General features: G+C 34.8%; 2 protein-coding genes across 9 annotated transcripts in view; one reads left to right on the top strand and one right to left on the bottom strand.

The window, feature by feature from the left end:
* LOC138706364 (uncharacterized) overlaps positions 1–17,819 on the top strand; it is a 201,090-nt gene that overhangs the window by 101,265 nt on the left and 82,006 nt on the right. The gene's annotated exons all lie outside the window — the stretch shown is intronic.
* LOC138706362 (MPN domain-containing protein-like) overlaps positions 1,533–17,819 on the bottom strand; it is a 37,185-nt gene continuing 20,898 nt past the window's right edge. For all 8 annotated transcript variants that reach the window (XM_069835545.1, XM_069835544.1, XM_069835549.1 and 5 more), the window contains exons 7-12: positions 13,786–13,882; positions 11,500–11,669; positions 9,774–10,022; positions 9,506–9,666; positions 6,660–6,752; positions 1,533–6,391 (exon numbers count right to left, since the gene is read on the bottom strand). In XM_069835545.1, the coding sequence (XP_069691646.1) occupies positions 5,708–6,391; positions 6,660–6,752; positions 9,506–9,666; positions 9,774–10,022; positions 11,500–11,669; positions 13,786–13,882 (1,454 nt within the window). In that variant the 3' untranslated portion in view covers positions 1,533–5,707. The remainder of the gene's footprint in view (positions 6,392–6,659; positions 6,753–9,505; positions 9,667–9,773; positions 10,023–11,499; positions 11,670–13,785; positions 13,883–17,819) is intronic.

The following is a 17,819-nucleotide window of genomic DNA, read 5'->3' as shown; positions in this document are numbered from 1 at the left end:
GGGGAAACTGTAAACTGCATGCTTTTGGACATTTTCTCATGCATAACAAGAGGAATGGCTTAACTTCTAAAGACAGCCAGAATGTCTTTGTCATCATACCCGAGCTTTTATTTATTTGTAACAAGAAAGGATTTCTGAGAGTACATTTACTACAGAAAATAAGGGTCTTCACAGAAAAATATTTATATTTTGCTCTATTTCCACAAAGGCTAGGGTTAATTGTTAATTAGATATCTTAAAGCCCTAAATTTGTCTGTAAATAATAATTAATTTCTGTGAAGCTTAGGGGTGTGATGCTGAAATAAATGAATGTTGCTATAAAAAAGAAATACAGTTTTGTCCACACAATTTTGTTTATCACTTTGTCTTACACGAGAAACATTTCGAAACAATCATATAGAGCTGAATAAAATTCCATTAGATCTGTAAATATCTCGAAATCGATATTTGTAGATTCATATTACAATATCTTTCCAAAAAGTATCCAGCCATTTAAAATTTTAAAATGTAGCCTATGCAAGATAGTGGTACCTTAGTCCCCTTCAAAATACTCGGTTTGGGAACTCATACACTTATCCCAGCTGCCTCGTTATGTTCACCTTACTTTATCCACAGTCTCCAATCTTTTACCTTTCAATGACGATTTTAGCTTCGAGAAAAACCAAAAGTCGCATGACTCCAAATCTAGGCAGTATGGGGACTGACAGACCTAGAGAATTCTATTGTTATGTTTAAAAAATCTTGCATGAGACGTGAATTCCTCCTGATCTTGCGACAGAAACCACAGAACGAATTTTGCTGCCAAATTTTGATAACAAAATCCTAATTCAAAATTTGTGAAATCTCTAGATCTTCTTCTAATTCTCGCCCTGTCAATCTCCTATTTCCGTTGAATGCAGTCCTCAAACCTTCAACATTTTTGGATGTTCTGCCTGTTGAAGACCTTCGAGAACATTCATTGCAGGGCAATTTTATCTGGGTTTCAATCACTGAATCATCCTAGAAAAACCTCTAAACCACTGGAATAACTCTTGCTGACAAATGTCTAAGTTGGAAGCAAAACTTGATGCAGACTCTCATTCTGTAATTATGAATGTGACGGTCACACAGTACATAAGCTCACACAATGGCACCTCACTATTGACTGAGTAATCCCAGAAAAGAGTGATAGTTCACATATGCATTGCAAGGGTCCCTATGATAACATGCCAAGCCACATCAAGGCCACGTGACCGGTTCTAGAGAAACTCAAATTGGCTGGATACTTTCTGAACATAACCTCGTATATTTTGTGTGAAAGAGTAATAAAAAAGAAGTATGGGCTACTGTGCTTGGGACAAAATCCCATTTGAAGTATAAAAATCTTCAATTTACACAGTTAGAAATAAACTCTCATTTCTTCCTCATTTCTTCATTAAGATTTTTCATACCTCTAATAAATGTTCATTCTTAGCCCATTTTTTTAACTCGATCTAGACATGATACAGACATATGGAATCCTCTCGCATACTAACCAAATAAGGAACTCTTGATGATGAGGATTTCAAAATTTATTTCAAATAAAATAGCACAATAAAGACAGCACTATATACGAAATACTTAACATTTAAGTTTTAGGTATAAAAATTAGTACACAACTACAAATCAGTATACAAAGGGTAATACTGCCTATGAAAACAAGATAGTAGAAAATAAAAATACCTTAGTCTTCAAAGAACTTCTCCTAAAAAAATTATTCCTGTCTGCAATGGTGACTACGAAAACTAAACACAGTTATCACAACCAGGATTTCACAAAATACTAGTGATACCATGTCACCATATGAAATACTCAGAATCACTAATAATGAACTTTATTCTGTTCTACAAAAAAAAATCTAAGTACAGTTGAACTTGGTTGCAGCGCCAAGTAGGAGACTAAAGAAATGATGTTGCAATAAACGGATTTTGCTATAAAAATTAAATACAGTTAATAAAAATTCAAAGAAGAAATAAATCATAACATATGTATTGGTCCACCACTGTGGAGTAATGGTCAACATGCCGGACCGTGAAATGAGTAGGGTTGAAATCCTTCAATCCTGCATTGTACTGTATGTAACACCAGTTTGCAAAGTGAATGTCTGAAGTCTGAATGGAATATCTGGATTACAATACAGTAGGTATACAACTTGGTATGCTATTGTTTGTAAAGGGTTGTTGGCATAACAGAAGAAAGAGTTTGACCTATTCCAACACTCCACTCTCTTTTCTTAGAACTTCAGTTTTTGGTCCATAAAATGCTTTTGTCAGAGTATTTGTCACCAATGATGCTACTGGCTAAACGCGAATTCCTTCAATGACAATCTCTGCTTAATGTATGTAGAACATGCATTTTTAAATAAATTTACACTGATGCTAAATGTCACTGTAAAACAGTTGCTTATTAAAATGTGTCGTTATAAACATAATGAATCACATTTGTTTAAAAACCCTGTACTTCTTAATAACTATTGCTGTAGGAAGGTGTTGCACTAATCGTGGTTGCTATAACAAAGTTCAACTGTGTATGCTGAAAATGCATATGACATAATATCTAATATCAAGAATGGTATTCAAGTAAAAAAAAAAAAAAAAAAAACCTACAGAGACACGCACACACATAGAGGCATTCCTACTTCAAGTACTCTTAGCTTTCTATACAAAAATTTGAAATAGTTCACACCTAACATTTGTATAAAAGATTACATATTTCTTTTCACACGATAATTTCTTCAAAATGAAGTTTGCACAATGGTTTTATTCAAAGCTCCACAAGTGGAGGTATATACATGAGATCAACTTCCAACTTATATCTGCACTTTCTTCATAGCTTTAATACATTTTTAACATAACATCAAAAATCCATTTATGTCATTATATTACAATTCTGAGCTCACACCCATTTCACTGTTCTCAGTATTCATGTTTTCAGAGTACAGTATTAAGGGCCCAGTATTAACAAAGATTTCACAATTCTTAGATAGAAGAAAAAATACTTTAAACCATAAATGAAGATAACAGGCTGAAATATGGATCTGCTACTTTTCCTTCAGCTAAATAATCCCAAGAGCCATTTGCTTTTATACTACTTTTCTAATATCACTTCTGAATTTAGCAACACAAGACAAATTACAGCAAACTCATAATTATGCATATTAATAGGGAAATGAAAATGCATGGATAATGGACAAACGAGGATAACCGAAAGCATGTAATTTCATAGAAAATGACTCTTTAAATATGAAATACTGCACACATTGTATTTACTTGTGTGAAATAATCGCCCTTCTTTTCTATTGCAACTTACCATTCTTGGTAGGAAGGTGATTTTTCAATCAACATAGGGCAGAGGATATGAAGAAAGCGATTGGTTCTGAGAGGGAAACATTTTTAAGATCAGTTCACAACAGCACATTTGAGATTCCACTGCCTTTCTTCGTTTTTCTTTCTCTTTCTTTTAACAAAAAGAAAATGTGAACAAACAAGAGCAGAAAATTCGCAAACCAGATAATCCGTAATAACCAGGAGTTTGCTGTAATTATTACACTGAATCATTTGACATAAATTATAAACTTAGTTATATTCGAACAAATGTCTGAAAACATTTCTTAAATATTTAGATCAATAGTGTATAGGCTATAGAAACTTTCATAATTTCTAGTCCATTGTTTTGCTTTTTACAAAGTTTTATCTCGACAAATACAAGGAAGATTTATTTTACCTGTCTTACAGAACACATTTTTGTTACATTACATTATTTTAGATACTGTAAAAACTTAAATTCTGTCTTATAATAGTCGCAAACAAGAGAGAAAATGATTTAGTGTTTGCGGAAATTTCGTTTTCAATACCCTCTTATTTGTCTTTCATTTGCCTGCAAAATTTTATCCACATACTTAGTCCTATTTGAATGTGGCATTTTAAAATGACAATAAATTGAAGTGAAATATTAAATTTTATTCCAGTATTAAATATTAACAAATTTTGTTCAAAGTTATTTTGATACAGAGAGAGAGACTCACAAATCTTAAATGAAAATATATGGAGTATTTATAGCAAATATAGAAGAGGTCCATAATGGCAAGATTCAATGTACAGTATAGGAATGTCTATGCCATCTTTTGAGATTTCTCTGAGTTTTGTCTATAGTTTAAATTAAAATATTTTTAGATTCATAATAATTTTCTAACACAGTTCAAGCCAGATCTATTCAAAATCAGCACTTCAAATGACTAAATTACACTTTCCCTGTCAATTTATCAGCATTAGTCTGACTGAAGCATGTTATCCCCATACTAATTAGATGATCATTTATTTTGGTGAGGCATGTGGACATGAGGTCAGCAGTTGCCTGATCAGCATTGCACCTTCATGGGCTGTCGTGCCTTCTATTACATTAAATTACATTTACTATGACTTAATACGTAAATCTGTCCACTGCTGTGGAGTGACTGTTAGCATGCCTGACTGTGAAACGAGAGGGCCGGGGTTCAAATCTTGATTGGGACAAGTAATCTGATTGAGCCTTTTTCCGGGGTTTTCCCTCAACTCATTAAGAACAAATGCTGGGTGACTTTTGGCGCTGGACTCCTTTTGCGGCATTATCACCATCTCATTCAGATGCTAGATAACCGTAGCAGTTGATAAAGCGTCGTAAAATAACCAATTTAAAAAAAAAAGTAAATTTGACAAAATATGTTAAATAAAGTTAAAATTTGAAATTTTAGTTTAATTTAAAATTTACAAATTATAATTGTGACTTTTTAAATTGCAGAACAATATAAATTACTTTCATTCCACACATTATATTGTTGTTAAAAAGTGGGATTCTGTATCCACCACAAAACATAAAATATATGCGATTTTTCATGGGTGAAATATAATTTCAAAATGTGGAATTAAAACAATGTGTACATACGTAAATCAAACGATATTAGTACTTACTTACAAAAGACTTTTAAGGAACCCGGAGGTTCATTGCCACCCTCACATAAGCCCGCCATCGGTCCCCATCCTGTGTAAGATTAATCCACTCTCTATCATATCCCACCTCTCTCAAATCCATTTTAATATTATCCTCCCATCTACATCTTGGCTTCCAAAAAGGTCTTTTTCCCTCCAGTCTCCCAACTAACACTCCATGCATTTCTGGATTTGCCATATTAGTATCTTCCAATAATTTAATTGCTGCTTATGGGTTGAGATTACTGTTGAAATCCATGAGAGATAAACTTATTACCTCACAATAATACTGTTAATTTAGATACCAGTAAAGATTTAATAACCAAAAGTATAATAATTAGTACCGTATCTTTGTTAAATTCTAACACTCTGATAGTTCGTTTATATTCTTGATTCAATTCATTAAGTACAAATATGTCTCTTACTTTAATTATGAACACAAAATATCAACACAAACAGAAATACAATGATAAACAATTGCAAGTGTCCACATATAACATAGTATAATTAGCATTTCTTCATCACTAAATGCAGAGATTCAAATGTTAAGTTTTATACCCATGAATTTAAACTTCATTGCATATTCACAAAAATTACAGCAGACATATTGTTACAACAGAGATGGACTTCTACTGTATAACTCTGATCTCTCTCAATTATATGTTCTTTAATCTGTCAAGAAGTTGGTTTTAAGTAGCAAATCCTCGGAAGTGCCAACATTGACTTTACAATACTTGACCACTCGTTTTCGTACAGTTTTTGTCGAGACTTTCTGGTACAGTAAAGTTACCAATATCAGTCTGAGACACTTTCAGTGGAGTAGTTGTAACATCTGTAATTTTTGAGGGACCAGGAACTGGATTATTGTTAATGTTTCCACTGTTGGTGTTATTGTTAATGCAGCTAGAGGTAGGAGTTGTTGATGAGGCTGTAGTAGAGATAGCAATCGGTTTCAGAATGCTAATTTGATCCATTTTGAAACCAATTGGTGATATAAACATGTTGCTCATTGCAAGACTAGCTCGTCCTGGATCTGCAGCAAGCCCCATTAGGGAAGAAGGTGATGGAAATTTTCCAGTAGCAAATAATGCATTGGCAATATCTGATCCCATCATAAGTCCTCCCGCTGGGCCTACTCCAACTGTTACAGACGGTGAGGTACTTGTGCTAGTTGTGCATGTATTGCTTGTGCTTCCAGCCTTCATAGAGCTCGGCACAACATTAGGTACCAGCAGGTTAACACGTTCTAATGGTGTTGGCGTAGAGGTAATAGCAACTGGAATTTCTGGAGGACTGAAAACTTTGTTTCCATTTTCAGAACTGTTTGTTCCTGGACAAACCATTTCTCGTATGAAACCCCAGAGAATTCCATCACTCTGGTCTCGAGGAAATTTAGATGTAAGTGTGGTCTGAAATGCAAAGAAGGCAGAAAAATAAGATTTCTTATGCTGAAAGTAACACAACAATTACAGATCTGCATAACTATCTGTGGAGATAGCTACGTGGAGGCTCAGCTTTTAATCTGATTAATATTTTCAACGTCTTACACAGTGTCCACTTCTTCCATTATAAATGCAAAGCAGATCAAACATGTAAGTAGGCCCTTACAAAAGTGTTATTCATATAAACCATCAGGTACTTTATTTCAATGAACAGTTAAGTTGAACAAGAACATACCTTAAGTTTGTCGAGGTAGGTAATGTTGCCTTTGAACTTCTCATTGAACTTCACAAAATCCCGTTCATTCTGATAGAAATTAACACAACGTTTCTGTTAAAGAAAAAAGAGAAAATTGATTTTAACAGCAATAATATTGATCAATGATGAACAGGGGTTTATTTATAAGGTAATATTTTTTATTGTCGTCAAATGCATATCTCTTTGCAAATGGTGAAGGGCAGTCCTCTTACATTCCTTTTCTTAGGTACTCACCCTAACTCTTAGAATAGAAGTCCATTTAAAAATTGCCAATACATAATACTCTTCATATCAGCCGACCCTTGCAATCTCTATTACATTCATTATACATTACTCTAACTAGTCATTATTATAACACGAAAACGAAACTTCCAACATTTCATGTAACTACAGCAATCCAGAGTTTAAACAACTTTCTTTTTCCATCTTCCCTTAACTAACTACGAGGGTTGTAAATAAAGCAGTGGCATCATACACAGTACGAACATATTATTGAACTTACATGGAAAATAAATTTACATCCCTTCAATATAATCACCAGCATGTTCCTGTATCTTTTGCCAAATCCATGGTAACCGTTGAATGCCGTTAGCGAGGTTGTTTCTGTTGAGCTTTCTGATGGACTGTTCTACTGCATGAAACACTGATGCAATATCTGGAAACCTCTTGCCTCTAAGTGGTTCTTTCAACCATGGAAACAAGTCATAGTCACAAGGACTCATGTCAGGGGAATGTGGAGGATGTTCCAATACTTCCCAATCCCATCTCTGTAGCAATTCAGCCACTGCTCCTGCGACATAACAACGAGCATTATCATCCAAGGTGAAAGGTGGAGTATCCTCAGGAAATGGACATTTGTGCCGCATAGCTGGATGTAGGTTGCGTTCGAGAAAATGTTGGTAGTATACTGTATTGACATTTGGTCTTGAGATACCGCATGGCTAATGATAACATTTTCACTGTTATATGCCACTATCAGCATGACTTTCACCCTAGAGGGTTCATATCGTACCTTTTTTGGACGTGGTGATCCTTTGTGGTGTCATTCATTAGACTAGTGCTTTAGTTCAGACTCGTATGCCCGTGCCCACGTCTCATCAATGGAAACAATACGTTGCAGGAAAATGTCCCCTTCGCTGTGGTATCTCTGTAGGTGGAGTTGAGCTATTGCATATCAATGCCACTTCTGTGCTTCTGTCAGGTTATGAGGAACCGAACATGCTGTAATTTTTCTCATGTTGAAGTTTTCTTCAGAATGTGCCACACAGTTTGATGACGGAGTCCAACCTCGATGGGTAATTCTCGCACAGTCCAGCAATGGTCAACAGCAAGGAGACCTCACACTAACTCCATTTGTTCGTCACAAATGAACAGGCGATCAGTGCGAGCCACATGTGCTGTCTCATTCCGACCCGTACAAAATGCATACACTCATCTTGCAACTGTCCGATACGGTAGTGCATAGTTTCCACAAGCTTCAAGTAACCCTTGATGACATTGGCGTGCATTTCTACCATGGGCTACCCCCATCTTTATCCACGACTGCTTCTCAAGTATAGTAGACATGCCTTAGAGCAGTTAAAAATAGTGCTCTGCATTTAATCACGCACAATAACATCTGTTGTCATAGCAACTGGCTTCATCGTTCAATACATCGACAATATCTCCAAATATGATCACAAGTTGTCTCGTATCGCATGCGAATGAGCATGACCTATTCCCAGCAGTGTTGCCACTACTTTATTTACAACCCATGTACTTACTTACTGGCTTTTAAGGAACCCGGAGGTTCATTGCCACCCTCACATAAGCCCGCCATAGGTCCCTATCCTGAGCAAGATTAATCCAGTCTCTATAATCATATCCCACCTCCCTCAAATCCATTTTAATATTATCTTCCCATCTACGTCTCGGCCTCCCTAAAAGTTTTTTTCCCTCCTGCCTCCCAACTAACACTCTATATGCATTATTTACAACCCATGTACAAGTATAAACAGAAATTTACCTTTCTTTCTCTCTCCTTCTCTCTCTCTCTCTTTTTTTATCCACAGTTTCGCATAATTTCTTACATGTTTTTCTATAAATAATTTTATTAAGTTTTGGGTTTCTGGACATAACAATATGTGCATCGTGTCTTCTTTCTGGCTGCAGAAAGAGCAAACATCTTTTCCAGTGAACAGAGATTCAATAGGTAGTGATAATGACATAACGAAATTTATTAATTTCAATTAGTGCCATTTGCTTACATAAATGTACAGGATATGAAATACTGACCTTATCATATTATAGGCCTACTCTTAAATTTTAATTTAAACATACTTTCGTGAACAACATAATTATATTGCTTTGAAAATGTGTACAATATATGGAAAAAAATTTGTTGAGTCAAATATTGCTTCAAAATCAAAATTAATTTGCAAAACATAATATGCAATGCATAGAGTAAATTAATACTTGTAACATTTACAGTATAACCTAGAATTTATTTTTCAGTAAATAATTTTTGTTCTTTTTACAGAGTGTCTCAAACTCATGAATAAGCTACGAAATAAGCTGTATTTTATATATAAAATCCTTTAGATTAGGCTGAAAATGAAAAAGAAGCAGATTAACTTGGGGGGGGGGGGGGAATGTTACATTCGTGGGATGCATGATTTCTTCAGCACCCTTTTCCTTCCTGTCCATCTATTATATCTTACCAATTGCTAGCACTAGAAAAAGATCTTATTTTACAAAGGAGAAACAGAGAGAAGTATTCAATTCATATATGGGAGTATGAATTTGTGAAAACTATTGTTTCCGTTTAGAAACAATTAAACACTCACCATTTCATTCAGAGCGTCTTGTGAGAGAAACTGATCTTGAACCACACTGTAACTCATCAACATTGGTTTCCCATACTCGTGTGGCTTGGTCTCAGGTGGAGGCATTACCCAATAACTCACAATCGAAGATTCCAGGCTTGGGCAATCATAATTATATGGAGCTGCACAGAAGTTAAAAAGATTCACAGTTATCAGTATTGTATCTTTACCTTAATTATCTTACATAATTCAATAACTCATGTAAAATTTTAATTACTCTTATACTCACAGCAAATAACTCCAACACAAGGCGTGTAACTAGCATCACTGTTGCCTTTCATTCTTATCTGATAGTCAAGCTGAGCATCGATGTCACGCAATGTTGGAGTGGCAGCTGCGAATGGATGAGAATGATACCACCCTACCAAAGTTAAATGTCTCTGTTCAATAGCTCGGCAGATATCTGCTTCTACCAGAGGCGCCAGTTCTCGGTCAGCAAGTCGTGAACGGCAAGGAAAAGCATGAGTGATTGCAAGATCTATAAAAGAAGACAATACAAACTTCATTAAATTTGTTGTAGTGGAATAATAATTGGAGAGGGCTTCAGTTGCAGCTTTGGAATCTGTTAATATGACAACTTAAGTAAGAAACATTTTCGAGAACTGTTTGAATTGCTGTAATTTCTCTGTCAAAATTATTTGCATATAGAATACCGAGTCATCTGTGTATATTCTTAACCATTCATTTTGTGGGTACTATTCTTTTAGGCCACATCTGTGGAGTAATGGTCAGCACATCTGGCCGTGAAACCAGGTGGCCCGGGTTAAAATCCCGGTTGGGGCAAGTTACTTGGTTGAGGTTTTTTCCAGGATTTTCCCTCAACCCAATACCAGCAAATGCTGGGTAACTCTCGGTGCTGGACCCCAGACTCATTTCACTGGCATTATCACCTTCATTTCATTCAGATGCTAAATAACCTGAGATGTTGATACAGCGTCGTAAAATAACCCAATAAAATAAAAAAAAAATAAATAAACTATTCTTTTAAAGTTTGAAGTGCTGTCGATCACTAGAGTTCTGGTGGGTCATGAGATTTGCTGATTGGTTCAAGTAAACGTACGTGGTTTTCTATTTTCTGATACTGTAAAGGATCTGTTTATTTTTGCGATGCAAATTCTGTTCTTTCTGATGTGATGTGCGAAATTTTTTTCTGCATACTGCTTGAGTCTAATATAGGTTCTTAGAAAATTTTCACTTATTGCTTGTTTTTATCTACTGGTACATACTTTTCAATTTTTCAGTTAGAATTAAATTTCACTGCCTACTCTGCTGTTACTGGCAGGTTATTTATGATCACTTTCACTGTTACTACAGATGTAGAATTTGCAGCTCCAGTTACTATTTTTAGTGCATTGTTTTGGATTTTTTCTAATTTGTATTTGTAGTATATATTCTAGACCGTATTTTCGACATTCAAAAGTCGACTTAAAATGCTCATTGTACTCGAATAATATTAAAATGAAAGTTTATTCTTTCTATGTATACATGGAAATTATCATAAGTTTTACCTTAGTTTCATTACTCCTATTGGGCCATAAATTTAAACCAGCTGATGTAAATACTCTGTAAAACACTGATAGAACTTGTAAGTATTAAACTCAAGGAAAAATATATACAAAATACAAGTTATTGATAACAGAATACTGCAAATCTCACTTGTAACTAACGAATAACAAAATACAAGTATGCCAGAAAATTCAGACCAACACAATTTCTCAAACTTTCGTTCTTTACAAATAAATTCACTTGTAAATTACTCCATACCTTTGGTGAACTTGGCTCCAATATGTAGCTTGTTGCTGTAAGTTATATGATAAACATTTGATTGAACCATAAAATATAAGTAAATAAGATAAGGTTAACAATTATTAATTATATAGTATTTACTAGTGCAATTTAGAATAGATCTAAGCACAGTATTATCATTCACTAAGGGCAACATTTTCAAAACTTACTGTGTGCATTAACATCCCAGTGGCCTGCAAGATAGCCAACAACTTCCGAAGTTGTTAAATGACAATGGAAATCCATTACTAATACTGCATTTGTTGCCATTGATACAAGGAATGGCTGAATTTTGCCAATTGTTGAGAATGGAGTGCTTTCTACCAACGTGTTGGGATCACTGCAAGTAAAGAAAAAATGAAATTAATAACAAAATCTTATCAAGCAGTAAGTGTAAACTGGTTGCAATTACGAGGGTGATTAAAAAAGTAAGGTAACAAGAACAGGTGACATATTTCCCTTCTTGTTCGAATTTTCTGCCAGAGCCACATCAGCACACACAGCTTTATCATGTACCCATTAGATGGCACTTATGTTGCGTCAGACCCTCGCAATATCAGTTGTAAGATGGCTGCATGCACGAAAACATGGAAGTGTATAGTGTAATACGATTTTTGCATCTGAAGGGCATCTCACCAGCAGAAATTCATCTCAACTTTTGAGATGAACAGTGCAAAACAACACTTCCGGTGGGAGGTACTGGACCATCCTTCCTACAGCCTCGACCTGGAATCCAGTGATTTCCTCTCTTCAGACTGTTGAAGCACCTGGGAGGTGAGCAATTCAACACTGATATAGCCATTCAGCAAACCATCATGACATGTCTTCAGGGACTTCACGCAGATTTCTTCTAAGCCGGCATCAATGTCTTAGTCTACTGTTGGAACATGTGTTTGGACAAGCATAGTGACTATGTTGAAAAGTAATGTGTACCAGTGGCCTACTACTGTGTATCAGTATATCTGCATGTGAAATAAAGTGTGTCTATGAGCACTCTAGTTACCTTACTTTTTGAAGTAGCCACGTATAAATTATTTTTTTTTTACCAGGGCATTTGTAGTTACTTAAAAGTTTATCAAGTATTTTACTTATAAATTCAGATTTGTTAATTGAAAAGAATAGACATATGTAATCAAAATGCATATATTTTCAATATTTTCATTGGAATATGATACTATGCACACAGCATTACATTTCAAAATTTTGTTTCCATTGTAATTGAAATTAACAGTTTCAACTTTCTTTCATTCCTATTTTCTTTTGAATGTGGGGAGGGGGAGGGGAGAATATAAAAATGGCTTATACCTCGGGATGCATTTCCTCATTGTGTCATTCTTGAACCCTTAGGCAAATGACACCAACTTTAGGAATTTTTATATAGAGCATTATAAAGGAATCTCATAGTGTTGTTGCAGGGGAAGAGAAAACTTGTCCTAGCATTGTCTTTATTCAATCCAATTTCAATTCAAAGAAAGGATAAGTGACTGAGATCAATTATTTCATAACTTTATTTTGGATAAATTAATCAAACTTCTTAATGTATCCAGCTGTTTGCTGACAACATAAAGACCACTATAATCCACTGTAGTCTATTCAGTTGTTTTTCACGAGAAATGAGGGATATTTTGATCGATGTTCATTATAGATGCCTGTTGCTAGTAGCCAGAGTTGGGGTGTAGTCAATATATACTGCAGGGTTGGATAAGTAATGATTTATAAGAAGTACAACAGAGTAAAATTCTACATTGGTAATGACAACTTCAGTGTGCCAACTTTTGGTAACTAATGTATACTTACTTTCCATCAGACTCTGGTAGCTCAATGAGTATATATGAACAGAAGTTCTGACGTCGAGCATGGCTAGTGTTTTTCTTTCTTTAGACCATGTTATTCTTAGTTTACAGTTGTCCCTAAATAAATCACTTTGACATGTTTCTCATATTGAAAATAATGGGCGAAGAGAAGTATTCTTCCCTTCCCTAATACAGTATCTTTTGTCAACAATATTTTCTCAAAAAAAAAAAAAAAAAAAAACATTTCTACACTCTCATGGAGGGAAGGGACATGATGTTTACTTTTCACAGCAAATGAAAAATGTCATCAAATACATTGCAACGTATTTCTTCTGCTTGAAAAGCAGAGCAAAATAAATTTCTATGATGGTGCAATAATAATCCACAGCTTAATTCACAAATGAAGAAGTGCAACTATTTTTAAAAACATGGTGTAGCCTACTTCAAAATGATCGAAAGCAGGCAGGTACAGAGCAAGTTACATATAAGCGACTGTCACTCCTGCCATATCTCGGCACTACAGTTTGGCAAGTAGATCACTAGCTCTCATAGATATCTTCTTATAGATAGCAGAGCTGGTGCTTTGTCATTTCTTGCATAGTTGATGTCTACTAAAAAGATGTTTGTCATGCATGTTACATAAACAATCTTCAAAATACATACTGGTTCATCACTCGACTCCCAATCACATTGTGTTTAACTACAATCCTAGGAACTGGAGCTGGAGCCATCATTAGCTTTTCCTTCTCCATATCTTCATCTGAAAATGTAATAATAAAATTCTAAGATGTATTCGGTAACTTAATTCACAACACAGAAAGATTTATAATTCCAACAATGCTTTATTAATGAAATGATGCTACATTTGTGCTAACAAGTCATAAAAATGTAATAGAAAAAATATCAAAACTTATTTCCTTAGCAAAAACACACACAAACAGCAATATTCCTATATAACAAAAAGAAATATATCTAATACATAATACAAGCAAAATAAGTTGAATTAAACAGAAAGCAAATATGAAATACATGCCAGAATGCAACAAAAAGCTGAGCCTGCTTTTATTACATAATTAGTACCAAAACATATTGAAGAATAAAATCTGATACAGAATCACTATTTGTGCAATAAATAACTATGTCACAGGAATGTTTTGATCTTAAACACTTCACTGTGGTTGTCAATGCAATGTTAAAATTCTATCTAATTTCTCTACTTGTCCATCAGTTTTTCTTGTTGTTTTTTTCTTAATACTACATATTGTTTGACACAAAAAAAAAACGTACTAAGACTAAGAAATGAAGGGTTTTTTGAAAAAACAACCATAGTCCAAAAACATAAATTTTCAGGAGAAACAAAAAAAATCTGGCATGGGTGTTGTTGACACTTCAAGTATGAAATTCATCATACCTTTTCTTAAGGTGTTGTAGAAACTTGGGAAAACTACAGTACATTTATAATTTAAATTGCCTCATACAAATACATGTGCAAATGCAGGTAACTGTAGACAGTAGTTGTTTTAAGAAAAAATACTCTGTTGTGGCTGAAGTGTATCTCTCTTTTAATCATCTTTTTCTTTATTATATCCTGTTTCTTCTCCTTTCGTTGTTCACGTTTCTTCCATGGGGTTAATTCTGCACCTAAAGATGATTCCATAACTATACAACAATTCACGTGTCAAAGTATTTTTCTTTAAGGTGGCTTTTGTTGCGTACATAAGAAGCAGTATTGCCAATCTACTACAGTTTAAAATTGTATGGATAAATGTTTCAAGATATGAATGGGATATTTGTAAATGCTACCATCGTCCTAGCTGGACAATGACTGTTTTCACAAAAAAAAATCTTTGGACTATGGTTGTTTTTATGAAAACCACTGAAAATTTTCACTCCTATAACATAGGCCTGTGGTGTTCTTTCGCTTAATAACTAATTCAGTAGATGGCTGCTACAATATGCTCACCATATGCTTAATATCTCAGATTTACATTTTTTGGACTATGGTTCTTTTTTTAAAAAAAAAAAACTCTTCAAATGTAAAATCTAAAATCGAATATGATTTACCATCAGTCATCAGTGCTTTCATTTATATATACAAAGACTTTGCTTTTTGTGATTCACAACTTCTTTACCCTTGACCAATGAAATAATCTGCGAAAATAATATTGGTATATTATAGTTAGTTATATGAACACTGCAATAACCTATATGGGGAGACTGAAGATTCAAACTGCATATTGTGCGAACATCTGCTACCTCTCCATTTTTAATGCATTTTTCTATTGTTCTAAATGATAAATGATGAATAATTTATATGAAGTTTCCATTATGAGTGATACATGTACAGGTAATAGTGACAAAGAACTTATGGATATATTTATAAAATAAAAAAAACTCGTGAATAGAAGCATTCGAGCTACAGTGAATGTGCTTTTACATAGAAGCTGTGCAGCATTTTCACCAACTAGTTAACTGCTATAAAGCCTTCTAATTTTCATACATATAACTGATACACAGCAAACTGTGGAGTTGGATGTATGAATGCATTTAAGTTTTACTTTAATTAAATAAATCACAAAATAATAAGGCAAGACATATCACACTACACAATACATAACACAATGCTACGAGTTATTTGGACTGGTTTGAGCTTCAGTATATTAGCACAAAATATACTCATGTTCATAAAAACAGAACGGCAGAAAGGAATTGAGTTATTATTTTGATTTTTATAGAAGGACATGTTTATTAGCTGGCACACTTTCTAGTCGCAGCACCCATCATCCGACCATATTAATTAAGATTTATTATCAAAACATAAAGTTTTACATCATCTGTTAATGACGGTCCTATCACAATATCTCATATAGTTTCTGTGGGTGACAAATTTGGTGGGTGACGGTAGAGTTGGAATATAGTTTTCATTTAAGAAAGCTACAGTTGTCATAGTCACATAAGGTATCTTGGTGAAATATGGCCTTGGTGATGTGGGGATGTCTTGCAAGTACAGTGTTTTAATATTCAACAGTTGCTACACTAGTCTTCCATTCAGGTGGCCTGTGTTCGATTACCAACTTGGTCATGATGGATAAAGCAGAAGTTATAGAGGGTTTTCTCAGGGTATTACAGTTTCCCTCTTTAATTCCAGACACATATTCCACATCCCATTCGTTTCATCTATCATCTGCAATAGTTAAAAATGGGCTGGGGTAAAGTTTTGGGGTAGTATGGGTTTTCAATGTTGGTACAGGAAAGACTTGCAGATCCGGTTCTTGGGACTTAATGAGCACTCATCTGGGAATGGAACCTGGCTCTGTCAGGATGGTCTACCTGTCAGCATTGGATTGACGAATGTCACCTGGCTCGAACTTAGACAATCATCGCATATACAGGGTGTCTCCAACCTTCAGTGTCAAAATTATACAGATGTTAGAGGACTGAGCATTTTGACATAAGGAACTAGTAGTCAGAAATGGATATATCAGATGCCACGAGATCTAGAAAGTGTATATGAGGAACGTTTCTGTAAGCTGCTTTAATTTTCATAACAAAAAACTGCCTGGTGCTTCCATGGTGATATTTGTTATTGCTTACAAAATTTCATGCGTCACTGTAATGCATGTATTGAGACAGGTGATCGTCACTTTCAACAATTGCTATGAGGTGTACATTGTTTTGAAAATAAAACATTAAATATCTTGTTCTTTGCAAGAGAATGTGGTTGTAACACTGCCCACTTCATATCCATGATTACCTGGGCAACAGATTCTTACCTGCCTGCCTCATTGTGCAACAGACACCAGAGAGTGGAGCAAAATGTCATGCATTGTTCTGGATGTATCAAGGCTGGTGATCACCACTTTGAACAGTTGCTATGAGATGTAAGTTTATGCGTGTAAAAAATTAAAGCAGTTTGTAAAAATGTTCAAGCTTATTACTTGTTCAAGACCTTAGAGCCCCTGCAATATGCATTTCCAACCACTGGTTCCTTATGTCAAAATGCTCAATTTAGAGTCCTCTACCATCTGTACAATTCTGATCCTAAACGTTGGAGACACCATGTATATGGCGCACAATGGATCGTAGTAAGCCTAAGTGCATGAACCTTTGAAAAAATTAAGCCATACTAACAGCATCCCAGACCATAATGCTAATTCTTGGTGTGGTATGTCTGTCTGAATACACTCTGGACAATGCCTCTCATCCACTCATGGAGGATGACGATCTAGAATTTGTTTCGAATAGACAGAACCGAGAATCATTTGAAAAGACCGGAACATTTTCATATCACACGTTCTTCTTTGAAACATTCTCTGCATTAAAGAATCAATGCCCCATATGTGTGGCAATTTCGTGAAAAGAAGCATTCAAATCTTGTGTCAAAACGAAACTTCTGTCAAAGTCATTCTGTTGAACATAAGGTTTTTCTGCTCTCCTACAAGGCATGTTGTGCTGTAACAGGTGGTCAATGACATGACGAACTAACCTTGCTTCGCTTCTTAAGACAACTGCAGAGAGATGTGAGTTACGAGACACTGCGAAGTGGCAAGTGAATCTATACCATTGTAATTATTTCTTGAGTACTATCTACTAAACATGTCTTATAAACATCGTAAGCTTAACTTGAATCTTCCTTTGTGTCGTGTTTCTTATGAACATGACAGTACATGTTTACACCAAATACTTGTAAATTTTAT

Source organism: Periplaneta americana, chromosome 9, assembly GCF_040183065.1.
Source record: "Periplaneta americana isolate PAMFEO1 chromosome 9, P.americana_PAMFEO1_priV1, whole genome shotgun sequence".
NCBI classification, from domain to species: Eukaryota; Metazoa; Arthropoda; class Insecta; order Blattodea; family Blattidae; genus Periplaneta; species Periplaneta americana.
Note: the sequence above shows the minus strand (reverse complement) of the source record. Positions and strands in the feature narration are given on the sequence as shown.